We start from the raw sequence: 19,671 nt of genomic DNA, 5'->3' as shown, positions 1-19,671 counted from the left end.
CTGATGAGTTCAAAGATGGTTACTTTACATATTATAAAACGCATATCATGAAATAAAACCATGGATACATGGCCCATATACTAGGTGCGTTTGAACTCTTAAGGACAGGAGTGTGCGCAGAGCACCAAATAGTCCTATGTCCATATGGCTTTATTTGTACGCACAATCTAGGACTCTATTGCAAATACAACATAGAAATGTAATCAGTTATTTTATTTTTTGTATCTTGCTGAAAGTCATTCTTTATTTTTGTTACAATTATAAATAATATAAATTATACAACAAGTGATAGGCTACAACCAGTGCTTGCTTGCACGTTTATTCGTTTAGGTACACAAACCAAAAAATTATCTCCTCCAAATAAATGTAATAACATAAATACATGATTACATCGATCGTATTGTAATATAAAATGCAATGACATCTACATAATTCTTATAAAGTAGTCGTTTGATTCTTTGTTATATTCTGGTCTCTTGAAAACCCGCTGCAACAAACGGACACACGGTCGGCAGACAGACTCTGGCAGCATCGACGCATTTCCCTTAGCACATCCTCACACATACTTTCGACATATTTGTTTGCTGTTGAGGAGAAAATACGTTTAGAAGGCGCCAGTAGCTTATTACTCTCAAAATAAACCAACCAAGTCGTAGCCTACCTTGCAAACACGTTTGAATTGCACATGCTTGCTTTTGACACGGGTCTTTCGGTGGCATGTTTCTGAAAAACATCATTCAAGAGATGTCCACACATTTTTTTGTTGTAAAACATTGTGAATAAACAGACACTTGAGTATGCATAGCATACTTCTGAATTAAATATGTAGTAGTTTATTTAAACGTCAATACCTTTATAAATGGATGGCCCTTTGACGAAGGTAACTTTTAGGTTCAAGAAACGAATACAAAAACAACCTAGAAGTACTTTACGAGTACCCCATTACACTTCCTGTTTTGGTCACGTGACCGAACCATCTAACCAATGTACTTTACAAATGGCAAAACATTTTCTCGATTGCGACATATGGTGGCCGATAGAGTAAGTACACCACGACATGTTTGCTGAAAGAAAGTTAGTGAACTTTATTTATAAAAACCCTTTGTACTTTAGTCGAAAAAGTCTATGGCCTGACAAAAAAAAAAAATCCAAGTCAAACACGACCAAGAAATCATCACACAGTAGTAAAGGTATGGTTAGATGTATGAAATAGGGAAAAAAAGAAGATAAATAAAACAGAACATCTTAGAATAAATATGCAATATTCCTTTGACATATTTTAAAGTAGAATATTAATTTAAATAGATGCAAATGTTCCATGTTAGCATGAGTTCATTTTAATTGGGAAACATGGTTTGTAGTTGATTTACAGGAAATGTCATTGATGAAACAAATAAGCTGGTCCTGGCCTGTAGACAAAAAATAACTCTTACTGTACGTGTGCATTTAATAATCTAATCAGAAGTATCAGAGGTGGCCAGGTCATGGAGCAAAGGGATATAAATAATGAATCAATTTGGACCCTATTTGTCCAATATGGCTCAGATGGTTCCAGGATGAAGTCGGTAAGTAGCAGCTGTAGGCCTGTCCAGGACATGGTGAAGCAAGTAAATCCAGGCTTAAATTAATTAAAAACAAATGAAATACAAACATAGCATTTTTCCAGAAACAGAACAAATGTTGACACTTGCATTGTCAATGTATATTTGCTAGATTACAAACCGCTCATGTTGTGTGTTGTATTTTCTATATTTGATTGGAGAAAACCAACAAAACAAAAGTATTAATGATGCTTATGTTCAAGTATTATATTGCCAAGTGTCCTCAATGCAAATGGCATGTTGAATTCCATTAATTTAATAAAACGTAACCCAAAAACAATGCTTTGATTTTTCTGCATTGCATGCATCTAATGCTAGAAATAGTTCTGTTGTTGAATTTGTTAAATTACTATCTTAATTATTTGGCAAGTAATATTAAATTGAACATGCCAGAAAAGGAAGAGCAATGGATTGCAGACACACTTACACATACGCTTGGAGGCAGAGCATGCTCCAAGCTCTGGTGGTTATGGGAGTGGTAGGGATGAGATTGTCAGACAGTGGAAGCCACAAGATGAACCAAGCTCTAAGTTCAAATTTACGGTTCAAGCCACTTTCAGTTATTTTCTTGGCAATTTGTTGCTCTTTCTGTGATACCCGGAAGGTGAATATTAAGACAGCATTTGAAGCTGAATTTAAACCTGAATTTGCAAGGTTGAAATACATTGTACCTGCAGAATAATGAAGATGGTATTTTATCAACCAAATTCAACAATAAACATTTTCAAGCATCAAATTGCAATGCAGACATTGCAAATATTCAAGCATTGTTATTGTACTATGTTTTTATTACGTTTTTACTAATTCAACATGCCATTTTGCATTGAGGTCATTTGGCACTGTTATACCTCCACACACTTATACTTTTCTAACTATAATGGTGAGTAATGCTCTAAAGGATTAGCTATCACTTGTTTGTATATTCTATACTAATTTTGAAACAGAAAAAAAACAAATAATATTATTTTAGACATTAAATATATTTGTAGGTCAGATAGATTATCTTTTTGTCTAGCAAGGTAAGTAATATAGTTTTTAATAGTCTTAAAGAGCATTTCTTTGTCAAAAACTAAAAGATGCAATATATCTTAAAACTACAAATTAGGTTTGAGAACATCTATATTCAAATAAAACACATCTGTTACAAGGGAATAACAACTCCTTGAAGAGTTGTTTCACCTTCTGCGCTTTAAGTGACCTGTGATTCTCCGTGTTAAGGCCCCCCAAATATCCTTTGAGTTTTCAAGGCACCCCTTCCCTGGAAGACACATATTTTCTCCCCTGAAGAATACTTCTCATACTCTCAATGTTCTTCTTGGCTGCCATCGCATTCACAGGATCCAGTTTTCTACACACCTAAGCAAAAAACAAACATTATGTAGAAAAAAATAAACATAAAAAATAAAATAAAGATTGACTTGATTGTTCTTGAGTCCCTCCTACCTTTAGATCTGGCCTTGAGCAGAAAGCGCTTGCTCTTGCTGTCGAGCCTATTGGAGGCAGTGCATGTGTAGGTACCAGGGAGCAGCAAAGAGGATGTGATGATGGCTTCATCCGTCAGGGTCTCCTGCAGGGTATGGGCTGACAGCCAACTGTATATGGGCGTAGGGTACCCGCTGGCACTGCAATTTAGGGTGACCTCCTCCCCCACTACTAGGTCCAGCATCTCTGGCTCCGGACTGAGAAAGTTTGGGGGATCTACCGGGAAAAACACACTTTTTTGTTTTAAAACATAGAGGGATGTTTGTGTAATGGCCACTTGATATAGTTTGACAGTGTATTTGTCTCATAAAATGGTTTTAATGTACTTGCTCTGATTGAATTGTTAAGTTATGCAGCACAGAGTTACAACACATGCAGCATTATTCAAGCAACCTGCACCCTTCAAACATTTTGACTGTAATCTTGCGAACAATGATATACGACCCATCTTATTACCCATCAGCAGAATGTTTGACTTGCCTCCAAACTCAAATAAGGTCTTCTACAAGCTCAATCCTAATGAAAACCTTTATATTTTAAACATATATATGCAGGGCTTCCAACTCACAGTGTACGGAGGCATTCAGGGTGCCGGAGGAGACTGTAGGAGCCAGCTGGGGCCCCTCTGGTCCAAGGTCCAGCTCGGCCACGCACCTGTACTGGGCTCCATTGTCCGCTCTGGTTGGAGTTATCAAGAGAATGGAGGAGACTTGCACCGGAGAGGATTGTGTGAGTTCAGTGAAGGCACTGTGATAGACCTCTGTCTGGTCCCTGTACCACCTCAGCACTAAGTACTGGACAGGAGCGATGTTCTGCACCTCGCAGAGAAGCTGGTACTCCTTGCCTTCCTTCATGGAGCCAGTGTGGTTCACTAAGCGGATAGAGACGCTGTCGGGGGTTTCTGAGAAAGAACAGAGGAGATTAACGGTGTGTCAATAGCAGGTGAAATCAATGCTTGTTATGCAACAGATGGCTAGTACACTAGCCTATATGAGCAGACAAGATCAAACAAGTGGTTGACTCACTGTAGAGGACCAGGTTGAGCTTCTCCTCACACTGCCTGGGGGCAGTGGAAAATACTCCATAACAGATAGGCTCCTCTATCCAATCGATAAGGCTGTCTGCCTTCCACTGGACCGAGAGGTCCTGCTGGGTATGGGCTGCGCCGACTGTTGATTCCCAACCCAGTACTCGAGGTCGACGGGCGGCTTCACATGTGACTGACACGGGCTCCCCGAACTTCACCACCACTCTGGCGGGCTTGAGGACCAGGGAGCAACCTTCCCCTGACACTAAAGATACAGTGATGATGTGATTACAAATGCACCGATTATAATGCAGGACCTGGATTTGTAATGTTTGCTTTTGCACAGGGGAGCGCACAAACACACACACACACACACACACACACACACACACACACACACACACACACACACACACACACACAGTTCAAACACGCGTGCACGCACGGCACTCGACCACACACAGACACAAAATTAACCATAGTATGAAATTCAATTATTCAGAAACTTTGCTCCGCTTTAAACATGCTAAAGGAATGGCTATTGACCACCATCACATTCGACACGAAGCCTCACAGAACGTCGTGTTGGGACCAAGAGTCACCTTGCGATAAGTAGGTTAAGAATGGTAGAGGCTCCTGATTAAGGCACTAACTAACACTTTGCATCAAATATAATAAAATAATCAGTTTAGGAGGTGCTGAAGACGCTTTCTTACCTAAGTATATCATGCAAATCGCTGAAATCCATTGGAGCGAGTTTCTTCCCATCGTCATTGCAGTGAGGGACGGCAGAGAAATTCCAACTTGACCGTGCTTGGCAACGTAACATTGAACTATGTTTGAACAAAGGCCCCCTCCCATCCGACCGAGCGATGGCGGGGATCTAGGAGAGAGGGGAAATCTTACAGGTGGCTGGCCTTGTTGAACCGGACTTTAAATTCCGAGGTTCAGTAGGCTACATACCCTGACTAAATTAATAATCGTCATATAATCCACAAACGGCCTACTTATCAACCAAACAATGGAATGATTCTCTAAGACCCGGGATTTAACTAATTGGGTTTACATAACAAATTATTCTGCAAACTAGTTATTTATAGGGTGACATGAGACTGAATCACTAAGCTATAACATCTGGGATATTACCTTTATAGAAATAATGGAATTAATATCCTATTTCCTATAGCTTTAAAATGAATGTATGTTGAATCCCTGCATGCAGAACTAGAAGCAAAAGCGATTTTCTTGCAGGGCTCCTACTGTGATTACAATCCCACACAGCACATCAGCCCTGGCATTACATCAGTTAATCAAAAAAGGATCAATGAATGCATGGAAAGCAAACCTTCTAATCTGAATGCATATAGCTTTCTGACTTCAGGCTAGTTCGAATTATTTCTTACCAGTCGTTACATTAATGACAAAATCCAAAACTGAAGAAATGAGAGTATGCAGGACGCAATTGTGAAAAAATGTTTTATATTCCCATGACAGGACGGTTGCCTCAGTCTTTGCTTTACATTCACATTGGTTTGCACTAATTAGTATGGCTGTCTTGGCACTGGCTAATGGATTCTAGAATGAAAGAGTGAAAGAGAGGTCCAAGGGGGTGACAAAAGGTTGCAGAGAAACATGCTTCAGTGCAAAACACTGGTTTGACTTTGCTTTAATCAGTATGCTGCCTGAGAATGCTACAGAGTGAGTGACCCATTAGCATCTTACAAATGCATATATTAAAAAATCATGCCTAAAAAGGTAAACAAAACATAAGATTCTAACATCATACATTAAAGTATTTAATAATTGTGCTACGTTATGTAACAACCAGAAATTAAATATACATATATATATTCAAAAATTACACTAATAAATGATAAACAAAACAAACATTTCAACATCAACACATTGAAATAAATTAGTGCAATCAAAGCAAAACATGTTTTGCTTAAAAAATACCATGTGAGCTAACTAGTACTTATTTGGCAAAGGACAAATTATGAATAACATGAGCCTTAAAAGCAAACCACATGTGAAACACTCAAGTTAAAAAGTGCACTTCAAAATAAACAAAGAAACACAATCCGGCATATGCATAATGCATGGCTCATGTCATACAAATACATGCCATGTCATCAAAACTTCATCCGTTTTATGTGACCTCTTCTTATTCATGTGACCTCTTATGTTGTTATTCATAACAGCGGACTAATCATGATTACAAAAATAATTATAAAAACAAACTCCCTCAAGGTCAGTTGGTTCTGGACATTAAAATTACAAGAAAATCATCAAGACAACATAAAAAGTGTTGCTGATTATGCTTGCATTTATATTTCAAATACACCATTACAACTTTTATCATTGGCAAGAATATGAAGAGTAAAATCACAAAATAAAAAAAGAATCAGCACCGTTATCCTACAAATGTTAAAACAGATATTTATGTTGAATTGTAAATTATCTTTCATGGTTTAAAAAAAAAAGGTTTAAAAAGCAGGAAATGCCGTCATATCCGTCCCAGCATCCGCTCACAAGAGGTTTTTGATAAGGCTTAATATGAGAGCATGAGGACTGCATGCTCACAAGTGATGTAGAAACCTCTATGGGTTCCCCAGCTCAAACTCAAAAAGGGACATGCATTTAATCGTTCATAAGTACTATTTACAAAATGTTTGTTTTGGGAGAGCTCTGCGAGTGGCCTCTTCTTGTCGCCCAAACAGTACCGCCAATGAGAACAAGTGCCAGGGCCGAAACCGGTCCGACTATGAGCCAAAACGTTGCCGAACTGTCTGTGGGAGAAGGAAGCTTTCGTTACATTCTTCAAAACGTAACATACGCTGACCCCTCAGCTTATTACTCCAGATTCGTCTAGGCTTTAGACCGCTGCTTGTGATAAACCACACAAGCCAATGCAATCCCTACAAGTATGAGCACTCCCACTACGATCCCTGCAGTCTTCCCCGCGCTACCTGCTGAAGAATGAAGGTAGTGGGTGAGTTAGGGTGGGGGAGGGGGTTGGGTTAGGGTTGTCAATGAGATCCATCCAAAATAGCAATAACGGGAACTTACTACTCCTATGGACGATGAAAACCTTGGTCGCGGATCCCAAACGGTTGGTGGCTGTGCAGTTGTAGGTGCCAGGAAGTAGGGGTGAGAGGGGCCTGAAGACACCCCTGGTCTCTGGAGACTTCAGATCGCTAGCAGGGGACAGCAAGCGGTAATAAGGCTGGGGGTTCCCATCAGAACTGCAGTTCAAGATGGGTTTACCATCCACTGCGAGGTCCAGGATCTCTTGTTGAGGACTGGTGAAGGATGGTGGATCTACAGGGAGTACAACGTTATAAAACACACAATCACCATGGCTGGTAGTAGAGCTCTTTGACAAATTAAAATGGGAAAAAGTTTAGAAATAGAAACAAACAAATTAATAGGATTAGAAATCTAACTAAAATCAAATTTTACAATTTCACCCATCTACAGTGTTTCTGAAGCAAGTGACTTGAGAGACTCACAATGTACCACCATGTCAAATGGTTCTGACTTTATTGGAGACAATTTTGGGCCAGAAACTCCCAGATTCATTTGCACTTTGCATTGGATTTGGAGTCCATCATATTCCTTCTTGGCGGTTATCAGCAGAGAAAATGACTCATTCTGAGGTGTTGCACTATCGTTGTAACGCATCTCAGTCTTGATGATCTCAGTTCCTCTGTACCAGGTCAAAGAGAGGTTTCTCACTGGCGCAACGTTTCGGATGTCACACTGCAGCCGGTAAGTCCTACCGGCCTCCATGGGTCCAGTTAAATTTGGCTGGAAGATTGACACACTGTCCGGCATTTCTGAAAGCAAAACATAAAAAAAGTGTGTGTGTGTGTATATATATATATATATATATATATATATATATATATATATATATATATACACACACACACACACACACGATAAAATGGCCATACAATTTGAAACAATGTTGTTGGACAGGTAGCCTATATAAAGTTGTACTTACTGTAGACAGTGACTTCTAAATCCTGCTGACATTGGATTTGATCAATGGTATTTATGTAGCATATTGGTTGTATTGACCACGTCTTAAGTGAAGCTAATGTCCATGTGACAAATTGTAATTTTCCTGCCAAGGATGTGCCTCCTTCTGTGGCCTCCCATCCCATTCCTTCGAACTCGTCCAGCGATGTGCTGCAGTTTACGGAGACGGGGTCTCCGAACCTGACAATAACACTGCTAGGGGTCAGTTCGAGGGGACACGAACTGTTCCGAGATTGACCTACAGGTGGGAATCAAAAGCTTTTTTCAAAACTTGTATCACCGGACTACGATACATTGACGTGCCGAGATCAAGTTATTCAAAGATTAAACAATGAAGCGTGATCCTTAACACGTAACGTTAGGTCGGTCCACTGCTGCGTAGTAGCCTACTACACTAACTACACAGCCCTACAGGCAAAAAAACATTCGTTCCCTCTACGGATGTTTAATTAGCAGACATATCACAACAGCTGCTTTAATCCCGCTAACCCAAAGCAATCGTGCCCTACTTTCCAACGTTGCTATTCCATCAATTTGACCTAAATATAAAAAAGTTAAACCCAGTGCTTACCTGAAACAAAAAGAGCTACATCAAAAATAAGGAACCACGCACGTACACGCCACATGTTGTAAGCTGGCTACAGGTGGGTATTAGACTGCATCACCTAAACACCACCAGACTACTTTGACAAAGGTCCGCTCACACTTTGCCTTTGCAACTGATCGGCGTGATGATATGTATTTCCAATGAAGGCAGATCAGTCCAGCAGAGTATTTTTAAGATCCGGGCGGGGTTCGATGACGTCATCCCGGTTTTCTGTTCAGAGATTTCCGCGATCTCTCAATTCAAATTGTAGAAACATATACCTAAAAAATACAGTAAACGGTATGTTATTGTGTATGAGACGCATTGCCATGCACGGAGAGTAGTATAGCAAGAGTTCCTATAACAGCTTGATTCTTTATTATTTGTTCGTTCCATAACTTTAGAAGCTTAAAATAGCCTAATAAAGGAAGAGAAGCGAACCGCGGTGATGTTGGTTTGACAAAGTAGGTAGGCTAGTTGAACTTGGACGGATTAGTTCGTTCTAATTAGTCTTGGTGTAAAGACACTCGGACAATATGTCACACTAGATCGCTGATATCCATATTGAAATAATATCAAGGACACCGTGTGGCACTCGGTGAAATAGCGGTGTATAATAGTCCAAAGTGTAAACAGGACTAATATGAAATAAATCGGCTCTCAATGAGCTATTGAGAGGAGGAAGCACAAAAGGGGGAATATTGGTTGTAACGGTAATGGAAATCCCAGCCGCGCCTGTATGCCTATAGCGGAAAAGGGCAATACTGGTTGAGACAAACCGGAAAAATGTTGCAACCTTTTTGGTTGACAAACCTTAATACAAGACTCGACTTGGTATTCATGACTTGACTTAGACTTGAGACAGCTGACTCGAAATGACCTTTTAGAAATGTGCCTTTTTCGATATTTTGAGAAGTAACTTTTTATTAACATTTTATCTGTGTGGTGTAGTAGAAATAATGTGGTGGCGGTGGAGTTGCCTGAAATTGGACACCGCCACAGAGGTGCTTGTGGGTTAAGAGACCAAAGCAATTTAATGATAAGTGTTATCTCTAACAAGTAGGCTACAATATCAGCAATATCGGAAGCAGTATTGACTGGCTGAAAAATAACAATAAAGCCAATAGCAAAAAGTGTAATCGTCAAACATTTTACAAAAAGTCACAAAAGTATATTCACAGCAGTATACGCAAAAAAGAGTAGCCTAGCTCTTCCTTCTTCATACAGTTATCATTTACCAAAATACCTGGTTATATAGTCATTGGTAGGCTCAATGTTTGTGGTTGTGCTTGGTTTTCCAGAAATCTTTATATCATTCATTTCAGACATAATATAAATCACATCAGATTTAAGATATTTAAATATAACGGCCTATATACTCATTTTTGCGACAACAACGCGCTAGGCATTAGCAACAGTATTTCCCATTCTTCCCTTCCTTAAAGTCTAATTCCGGCGAAAATTTAACCCAGGGTATTTTTTGGCATTAAAACCCATAAAATAAGCCCCCCAGACATTTTTTTTCGTTGATAATAGAGTATAGACGGAGTATTTGTTGGCGCCTCTATTAAATTATTAACGGTAGCCGGTAATCGAGTGGACTTCCTGGAAACACAACCTACCGTTAAGGCATAGACTTGGAAAACAGTCTTTTTTAATATACTCCCGGCCGGTACGCTAACTAACTTGTTGATGCTTCGTTTTATGTGTAGGGATCATGCTACTGCAGAGGTTTGGTGCTATTTTTAGCAATATGGTTAAAAAACACAGATTTGGAAGCGTTCGCTGTGCCCCTAGCCAATAACTTGGAAGCCATTTGTGCTGTTGCACTGCTCAGGGCAACTCTGGGCAAGCGCTTTACTCTATTATCAACGGGGAAAAAAGTGTCTGGAGTGCTTATTTTATGGGTTTTCATGCCGAAAAAGAACCTGGTTTAAATTTTCGCCGGAATTACACTTCAACTGCTTTATTCATAAAATATACTGTATATAGCATAGACTAGACTGTTTCTTTAAATTACATACATATAAGGTCCCTTGATTTATCTGACTAATTACATTACTTAGCTTGCAATCCAATTGATAGAACATTTACATATATTTTTCATATCAATTTAATAAAAAATACTCACATAACCTAAAAAAAATATACAAAAGGTTTTTAGCAGAATGCCCTGCAATACCAGACAATTATGCAGGCAACAACAGGACTCAGAAGTTCAAAAAGTCAAGAACAGCACATTGAATAAAGGGACCAGGCACTTAGACCACCAATAGTGCACAGTGTTTGGCTTCTTAGCATAGTGATGGAAACATGGTTCTCTGAAACTTAGGCTAATTTTAACCATAATAATGACGCTGGTATGAATCATATTTGCAATGATTCATTGCTGCCCTTTAGCAGAGAAGTAGGCTGGCAGGCAATAGAACAGTGCACTCTTTGTTGGTTTAATCTAACAGCAATCTTAGAAAAACACACCTTCTGATTGTTCATAACAAACGTTTGAAATATTGAGAGTTGTGGATTGGAGCTACCAACTATCACAATCATATAAAATAAAATATAAAACATAATAAAATAAAGATTTCCTTCAGTTATTCCCTTTGAGATCATTTCCCATTACTACTTTGAGAAACGCGACGATCCAGTAGTATACACGATTGTCTTGGATTAGAAGAGGCTTTTGTTCGTGGTATTCATAAAACTCAACTAAAGTTGGAGGGGGACCCCTATAAGACAATACATCATGAAGCTTGCTGGAAGCATGCTTCTGAGACAGGGTTTAAAATCAACATCCAGCGTCGGCCAGTTGTGGCTGACAAGTGGCACCTGTTACTCAAAACCACTAACATCTCCAGTGGCAGAAGGAGAACATCATTCAGAGCGGTTCAATGCGGGGAGGTACACATCTTGTACCAACGCTAGGACAGACCTGTGTCTATTAAGGCTAGGACAGCTTGGTCATAGGAAGCTGCGAGTCCCAGCTGTTGTGTGCTACGTTGCCGTTCAGAGCGCTGGGTTTGGGGTTCTTGAGACTGTAGTGGCGCATCTTGGTGTTCTTGTAGTAGATGGAGTAGAAGAAAATAAAGACGGCCGAGATTATGAGAACCGTTGCGGCCACAAAGCCGGCTATGAGGGGCAGATAGTCCTCTGGGATGAGAGAGATGAAAAACGTACCGTTAATGTGAATTCAACAGATGAGAGCTATAGTATTACAGGTGTTATGTTGATTAGCCACCACAAGTCATTTCCAAATCCACCCGATATTGACGTCACAAGATCAATGCAGCGGCCTACCCAGTCGATTATATATTATAGATTCTAATAATTGGTAAACGTATCTAGTAATCCTATATCTATATTCATTATCCATTCATATTTTTTAAACATTGTGTTTCATGATCACCTTCGTCATTCTTAGTCCTGACATTGAGTCAGCATGGTCTCACCTTTCATCACCACCTCCACTTCTGTGTAGTTGTAACCCACCACATTAGTGGCGTTGCAGGTCCAGACGCCTGCTTCTGTGGCTGTAAGGTTTCCACCGGATACATGGATACCTTTTGCTGAGTACCAGTGGATGTCGGCTACTGGTCTGCCGTCGGCCTCACACACAAGCTCCACTGGGTATCCCTTGAAGACTGGAACCTTTGACTCTGGTTTTTTGTTAATGATAGGCTTGTCTGGAAAGAGAAAGAGAAAGAGAAAGAGAAAGAGAGAGAGAGAGAGAGAGAGAGAGAGAGAGAGAGAGAGAGAGGACTAAATATTAGGGCATGTGAAGATAATCTAATCTAGCAACATCAAAAGGAGACAACATACGCATGAATTTCAAGAATATATAAGCATGAACTAGGAGTATGCTTATCAAAACCTTGCTTGCACTCACAGCCGCACACACACACACACACACACATCCTCCACATTGCAGAACTCACAGTGTACGCTGAGGTTGAGGAGGTGGAACATCATTGGTGGAGGAGGTTGTTGTTCAAGGGCCAACTGCGCCTCACACCTGAACTGAGCTCCATCCGGATTCCTTCCCAAGCGGACCGTGATGGTGGAGGACGCGTTCACAGGGGACCTGATCACCTGGTTGTCACATTCCACCTTGTTCTGGTGGGGGCAGCCGGTCACCCGAAGGCTGCCTGGACACAGAGAGACGGGGAACAGACCTTATATTGGCTTGCACACACAGAGTCGTTTGGCAGACTTACAAGTGACTCTGAGGTCAATCAACACATGTAATCAAAATTGGGGTAGCTAAAAAAATAAGAATGTTCTTCACAAACTGGTTCAAAATTTTAAGTTTGTAATAGCTTTTAAAAAATATTAGGAATTTGACGAAAGTGTGGGTAACAAAATATATCATTTTGTAGCTCATCCCAATGCATCCACATCCTTGTTTATGCGGCACTTCGCCGATTAAGCACATTGAGGCCCTGGTTCCGGCAGTGAGAACGAGTTTTTCAAGAATTTTGTGCAACTTTCCATTACAATCTGGGTAATTAGATTAAATTTACAATTGGTACCACTCTTGAGTCACGTTTTGCGTCACTTATTGTACCTCATCGCTGGGAAAAATTAAGAGGATCTTAACTTTGAGCCGTTTCAGCAATCAAAAACAAATACGCCAGTACCACTTTCCTAGTCTCCAGCCCCGAACACTTTGTAGCCCAGTCACTGCCTGCGAAATATCAGCAAACTCACGAGACTCGTGTTTGGGAGACTCCCTCTGTGGTGCACACCTTGCTGTTGCCTTGGTTGTATCGCTGTTAGACTCTGCAGATTGCACTGGCTTTTTTATGTCTTTTTTATTGAGTGTATATACACTATGTAGTGAAAATCTTCATTCTTCATCTTCATTCTGCCAACCCATGATGTAGAACACTGATGCAAAACGTGTTATTGCTGGCCCCAATTGTAAGCTAAATTTAATGACACTGATTACATTGGAATGTTGCATCAAACTCCTTCAAACCTAAGCTTGGCTGATACAACCCCTGACCGATGTTACCTACCCTGGTCCTTGAGGAGGTCATCGCCCTGGTACCACGTTACGATGAGATTTTGCACAAGAGCAACGTTGACAATGTCACACTGTAGCTTGTACTCTTTGTCCGCTAACATAGGACCTGTGTGTCCCAAGGGATGGATCAACACCTGGTCTGCCGTTTCTAGGGAAGCAATGGGATCCGCATCAAGCACATTAAAAACGGACGCTCTGTTATTACTTCACTCTCCTTATGAATAGCATGGTGAGTAGCATTCTTTAAATCCCTTCGTACTCAACTTGTTCAGCAACCCTTACAACCCAAAACATATTCCCGACATCCGCCGAGGCCGCTCCATGAGACAATACTAACTAAACATCAAAAAGGTTGGGTAAGCATGCGCGCACCTTTCACCAGCACAGTGACCTCCACTGCACGGGAGCTGGAACCCACCACATTAGTGGCGTTGCAGGTCCAGACTCCTGCTTCCGTGACTCTAAGGTGTCCACCGGATACACGGACGCCTTTTTCTGAGACCCAGTGGATGTTTGGTGCTGGTCTGCCGTCGGCCTCACACACCAGCTCCGTTGGGTGTCCCTTGAAGACTTGTAATCTTAACGGTAGTTTGGTGCTGTTAATGATAGGCTCGTCTGGAAAGAGAAAGAGAGAGAGAGAAGAGAGAGAGAGAGCGAGAGAGGGAGAGAACCGACTAAATATTAGGGCATGTGAAGACAATCTAATCCAACAACATCAAAAAGAGACAACGTAGTGAACGTACGCATGAATTTGAAGCATATAATAAGCATGAACTAGGAGTATGCTTATCAAAACCTTGCTTCCACTCACAGCCGCACACACATACGCACACACACACATCCTCAACATTGCAGAAGAGAGAGAGAGAGAAAGAGAGAGATATTAGGGCATGTGATAATCTTATCATAAGATATCAAAACGAGACAACATACGGCATGATTATGAAGCAGATAATAATGATAAACCTTTAGTATGCGCACGCACGCATAAAAGCCATCAACACTGCAGTACTCACAATGAACACTGAGGCTGAGAACGTTGGAATTCGTTGGTGGAGGAGGTTGTTCTTCAAGGGCCAACTGGGCCTCACACCTGAACTGAGCTCCATCCGGATTCCTTCCCAAGCGGACCGTGATGGTGGAGGACACGTTCACAGGGGACCTGATCACCTGGTTGTCACATTCCACCTTGTTCTGGTGGGGGCAGCCGGTCACCCGAAGGCTGCCTGGACACAGAGAGACGGGGAACAGACCTTATATTGGCTTGCACACACATTCAGTCGATTGGCAGACTTACAAGTGAGTCTGATGTCTATCAACACGCGCAATCAAAATTGCAGAGTAGCTATACAACCTGCACAACAAAAAAATCGCAGAGTAGAGATTTTTGGATAATATCGGAAAAAGGTATTTTTATGTTGAGATCTTATATAACATGATAATATTTAGTTCATACATTTATCATTGGCATTTTATTGTAATGCATTTTTAATGATACTAAGCATCTCTCTTTCTGTTGTTGTCAACAGCCAAATTTCCCCGCCTGGGGATCAATAATCGTACTATTCTCACTGAAACAATATTGGTTACACTTATAAGGGCTCAGTTTGGCTGCTGATACAACCCCTGACCGATGTCACCTACCCTGGTCCTTGAGGAGGTCATCGCCCTGGTACCACCTCACGGTGAGGTTTTGCACAGGAGCAACGTTGACGATGTCACACTGCAGCTGGTACTCTTCGTCCGCTAACATAGGACCTGTGTGGTTTATTGAATGGATCGACACACTGTCTGCTGTTTCTAGGGAAGCAATGGGATACGCAGCAAGCATGTTAAAACGACAGACTTGTGCTCCCTTGTCAATTTTATATAGGCTCTTGTTAGCTATTAAGTTAATGCTTGATAGGACAAAAAAAAAGCAATCCTTCATCTTCTATCATACTTACTGTAAAATGTTACATCAAAAGGTTTACTGCACTTTCCGATTCCGGAAAAGGTTCCAATACATTCGGCCCTCGGATCCCAAACTAGAACTTTGTCAAGGAACAACCGAGGGCCAGGAACAATGTGATGATCGACTTGCCAGTTGAGGGCAATCACATTTCTTGATGGATCTTCGTTACTATTCTCGCATAACACTGATTTTTGGTTTCCATATGGCATCACCAATCTCTCCGGAGTAATTGTAATAGGGCATTGGGAGTTGGCACCTGAACAGTAGAATAAAGGAAAGGATAATTAGTGTTTTCCTTTCTTTTACCAAAAAACCTCAGTCATTCGATGCTGCATATTTCTTTTACAAAGCTGTTGAAAGGAGTAATCTAGCATACACGGATGGCGTCATTCAGGAAGGATACCCCTCCTACTCAAGAAAATGGGCACTTGTATGATGAATTCTTTGTAATTTAAAACAATGTATCTCACCGATAACGTAATGGTTAAGCATTGTGGTCAAGCCGATCGTTTTATTATTGTTAACTTACTGATCAACATGATTTCCTTATTGAGGGTGTTGATTTACCAAATGTAAAAGGTCGACTCTACATGTCTAGGGAGCCGCTACTTTTAGAGGCGAGTGAAGTGTTGAGGCCAAAGTTGACCATCGGCTACTTCGTAGGGCTATCATGATCTCATAAAATCGTTTAAATTGTGTCACCTTAAAGAAAATAATACTCACTTGACCTAGACATAGTATTGGAAATTGACAGCAATTCCAACGTGAAAACGATTGAAAGAAGACGAACACAGTGCAAAACTTCCATTGGGAAAACTTGAGAAGCTTTAGATATTATCGATGCTTCCCTCCCGTTATGGCTTGTCTTCTTAAATATTAATTTAAACTAAGGCTACAATCGACAGCGCCAACTAAACTAAGAGCTATACGTTTGCATTCAATCGCTAGAGGAGTTATGCCAAGTATAACCGAGTTCCCTGGCGTCTTCATCTCACTTCAGGACGCCTGAACGGGACAATCACAATGAGCGTTATTGGCTACAAAGAGGGCGGGACTTTCAGTTACATGGGTTTACTGGCCAGAGGCGAGGGATATCCGTTTGCATTCATTTCGGAGTTATCTTTGTCAAAATGTTCGTCCCAACTAAATAGTTATGATCATTGAAATGATCTACCTCTTATCATGTTCTTATCATTCTCGATATGCTCGGACGATTGACTGACGTACACTGCTCATAGGACGTGAATACAACGGAAATTGAATTTCGGTAGACCGGGGTAACGTTACATTTCAGGATTGTCTCTCAGACTTTGCCAAGTATAACAGTATAGGAAGCGACCCTCCCCCCGAAAACCAGCGTCACCACCCGGGTCTATAAATATGACTGATACTAAACAGCATATTAAGTGAGTGTTGCCATATATGATGCGAACTCGGGCGCATATTTTTTTTAAAAGATGTCAGCATCCTCAGTAAGAAATGGTTTAAGTAGCACAGTATCATGAAACCACAAATTCATATAGCATTACACTAATGGTTTATGCAGTGACAATTATGACCAGACAACAATCCCATCAACCGGTACAAATTTGACTTTAACTTTTAAGGCAACGTAATGCCTATAAATTGAAATTGATATACAGCTACAAATGTTACACAATATACTAACACAATAATTATGCAAGAATTTTTAATGTAATTCAAAAATGTTCTGTCTGCTTGTTATGATGTTGGGCTTACCTTTAACAGTGACTCTAGCCATCTTAGATATATTTTTCAGGTCATTGGCCACGATGCAGGTGTAGTTGCCAATGTTGACATCGGTGGTCTTGTTAATGTGCAGATGGGAACCCCCAGGTACATCCATCACTTGTACGTTTCCAGTCTTGTAGTAATCCCAGTGATATGTCGGCGCTGGGTAGGCATCAGAGAAGCACTTCAGTGTGCTCGACGAACCAACTTCCAGTTCAGTGTCTTCCAGCTGAGTGATCTTTTCTGGAGGATCTGAAACCCACAGCATCAGGGAATATGTCAACGCCGATAAGATGCACTGTCAACCTGAATTTTGGGTAAATTACTAAAAATAAAACAAGAATGAATTCACCCTAAGTCTTTATTGCTGTTACCAGTTTTTAATAACACAATTATAATCAAATCAGCAACATCAAAAAAAATATATATAAATCAAGCATATGAAATAATATGTAGTGCATGAATAACCACACTTACATCTAATTCTAAGTGGAAGCCGCTGGGAGGTCTGAGGTATCTGGGGTCCAGAGGGTCCCAGGTTAAAGTTCACTTGACACCTGATGTGGAGTCCATCATCCTCTCTTCTGGGTTCATAGGAGAAGAGCGACGTCACGTCTCTGGGTTTCTTCGTGTCATTCAAGTCCTTCGAGCCATTCAAATGATGATTGGACAGCACAGTCCTATTTCCTATGAGCCACGTCACACTGATGTTTTCAGCAGGAGCCACATCGTTGACGTCGCAGCGAAACACACGCCGGATTCCCTCATCCAGGTCGCCTGCATTCGTGCCGCCTTCAGTGTCTGTGATGGTCACATTCTGTGGGTATTCTGTTGAATTAAAATAAACAGGAGTTTATGGTGAAAGAACGAATGCAAATGATGGGTTCGGTCCATTGTTGCAACGTGTGTAGGAAAGGGACTTACTGTATACAGTGACGGGTATGACTTCAGAACACTGTTCATCAGTGCAATTGCTGCTGGGTGAAAGGTTAACGAAGCACGATGCCACAATGTCCCAGGCGTCCACCTGTTCAAAAGACCAGGTAACATTTTGGATTCGATTTTGGTCCTGTTTACCATGTGCGGCCTCCACGGCGATGAATTCCACCATCGGAGTGAGGGCACGGCAGAGGACTGAGAAAGAGCCCCCATAAGGCACCACAACTCTGGGCGGCTCAATCTCCAGCGGACAGGAGGAGGCATGTAGACCTGAGAGGAGGTTAGAGTTGGGGATACAATGGCATTTATTAACTGCCTCACTTGACTGTTTGCTTGATACTGGTTTTCCATGTGCTGCAGCTGCAGGCAAATGTGAATATGAATGAAAGGGAATTGCAGGGTGAAAAGATTGTGGAATCCTGTTTTGAACAGTGGTTGATTGGTATGTCGTTTGGGACCAAGACTAGACCATGATACAGAAGAACCTCTGAGGGGAGATCCCACAGAGTCTGGCCCGAGAACTTCAAACTTTTAATCCATTCAGATTTTAGTTTATCCAAAATCTCATGGGATTTGATGACCTAATCATGTCCCATGATGAGCTCATGTCTGGGCGAACGGGACATCACACTTTAGATTAACCTAAAGTCTGATTTGAGACAAATTGCTATGTAAATTAGATGTGTAGAGTTACCTATGACTGAACACAATCACAGCATGCTGTGACATTAGCTATGGTAGGCCGTTACATTTAACACGATTTCATTCAATGCTGCTCAGGTGTTTTGAACAGGTTCCACTATTGTAATTGAATTTAAACAGAATAAGGCTACGTTGGTATATAGGTAATAGGCTATGTAAAGACAAAGTAACTGATAACTTCGACTAGTTATTAAATTATTATTTACTAGGCCTACATATAGGCTACATTAAAACAAATTAAACTGCTGATTTTACTTGTGATACAGGCATATGCTTAGGGCTATGGCCACAGTCGTAGCCAATAAGATGTCATAAACGTGACTTATATTGCCCTCTTTAGGTCTTTAAGTTCCTGGAAACTATGTCAGCTTCTGCCGCTCACCCTAGAATCTCATCTCATCCAGAAAGTCGATGTATTTCTGAGTGCAATGGACGCCAGTTTGAAAGCAGAGATGTTTTAAACTCAGTATGGAGCGCAACGGGGTTGGATTAATGTCTGCATTTGAATGTCTAATGTTTACATTTTAACGCAGAACAAGACCAGCCAGACAATTT

At 40.9% G+C, this 19,671-nt stretch overlaps 3 protein-coding genes across 5 annotated transcripts in view; all 3 read right to left on the bottom strand.

Moving 5' to 3' along the window:
• Nucleotides 1-289: 289 nt before the first annotated feature.
• Nucleotides 290-2,951, bottom strand: cmc4 (C-x(9)-C motif containing 4 homolog (S. cerevisiae)). The gene is made up of 3 exons (XM_060037592.1): nt 852-2,951; nt 662-723; nt 290-584 (listed from the first exon to the last, which is right to left on the bottom strand). The coding sequence occupies exons 2-3, from the start codon at nt 717-719 to the stop codon at nt 436-438; spliced, it is 207 nt and encodes a 68-aa protein (XP_059893575.1). The 5' UTR covers nt 720-723; nt 852-2,951; the 3' UTR covers nt 290-435.
• Nucleotides 2,952-5,760: 2,809 nt separating this feature from the next.
• On the bottom strand, nt 5,761-8,941 carry LOC132446953 (intercellular adhesion molecule 1-like). Of its 3 annotated transcripts, none has more exons than XM_060037584.1 (5): nt 8,729-8,941; nt 8,120-8,395; nt 7,623-7,949; nt 7,180-7,431; nt 5,761-7,079 (listed from the first exon to the last, which is right to left on the bottom strand). In XM_060037584.1, exons 1-5 carry the CDS (start codon nt 8,781-8,783, stop codon nt 6,979-6,981), a joined length of 1,011 nt encoding a protein of 336 aa, XP_059893567.1. In that variant the 5' UTR covers nt 8,784-8,941; the 3' UTR covers nt 5,761-6,978. The 3 variants fall into 3 exon arrangements, with proteins under 3 accessions (XP_059893567.1, XP_059893558.1, XP_059893551.1); XM_060037575.1 differs by having other exon boundaries at nt 5,761-7,082; nt 8,729-8,940; XM_060037568.1 differs by having other exon boundaries at nt 5,761-6,899; nt 8,729-8,937.
• A 1,757-nt stretch (nt 8,942-10,698) lies between these two features.
• The window catches only part of LOC132474415 (hemicentin-1-like), a 9,470-nt gene continuing 497 nt past the window's right edge, over nt 10,699-19,671 (bottom strand). Inside the window, exons 2-12 of the mRNA XM_060075116.1 lie at nt 18,400-18,877; nt 17,953-18,303; nt 17,464-17,727; nt 15,716-15,979; nt 15,414-15,569; nt 14,786-14,995; nt 14,142-14,384; nt 13,762-13,917; nt 12,679-12,888; nt 12,193-12,426; nt 10,699-11,893 (exon numbers count right to left, since the gene is read on the bottom strand). Of these exons, the coding sequence (XP_059931099.1) occupies nt 11,691-11,893; nt 12,193-12,426; nt 12,679-12,888; nt 13,762-13,917; nt 14,142-14,384; nt 14,786-14,995; nt 15,414-15,569; nt 15,716-15,979; nt 17,464-17,727; nt 17,953-18,303; nt 18,400-18,877 (2,769 nt within the window). The 3' untranslated portion in view covers nt 10,699-11,690. The remainder of the gene's footprint in view (nt 11,894-12,192; nt 12,427-12,678; nt 12,889-13,761; nt 13,918-14,141; nt 14,385-14,785; nt 14,996-15,413; nt 15,570-15,715; nt 15,980-17,463; nt 17,728-17,952; nt 18,304-18,399; nt 18,878-19,671) is intronic.

The sequence above is a fragment of the Gadus macrocephalus genome, chromosome 2 (genome assembly GCF_031168955.1).
Source record: "Gadus macrocephalus chromosome 2, ASM3116895v1".
NCBI classification, from domain to species: domain Eukaryota; kingdom Metazoa; phylum Chordata; class Actinopteri; order Gadiformes; family Gadidae; genus Gadus; species Gadus macrocephalus.
Note: the sequence above shows the minus strand (reverse complement) of the source record. Positions and strands in the feature narration are given on the sequence as shown.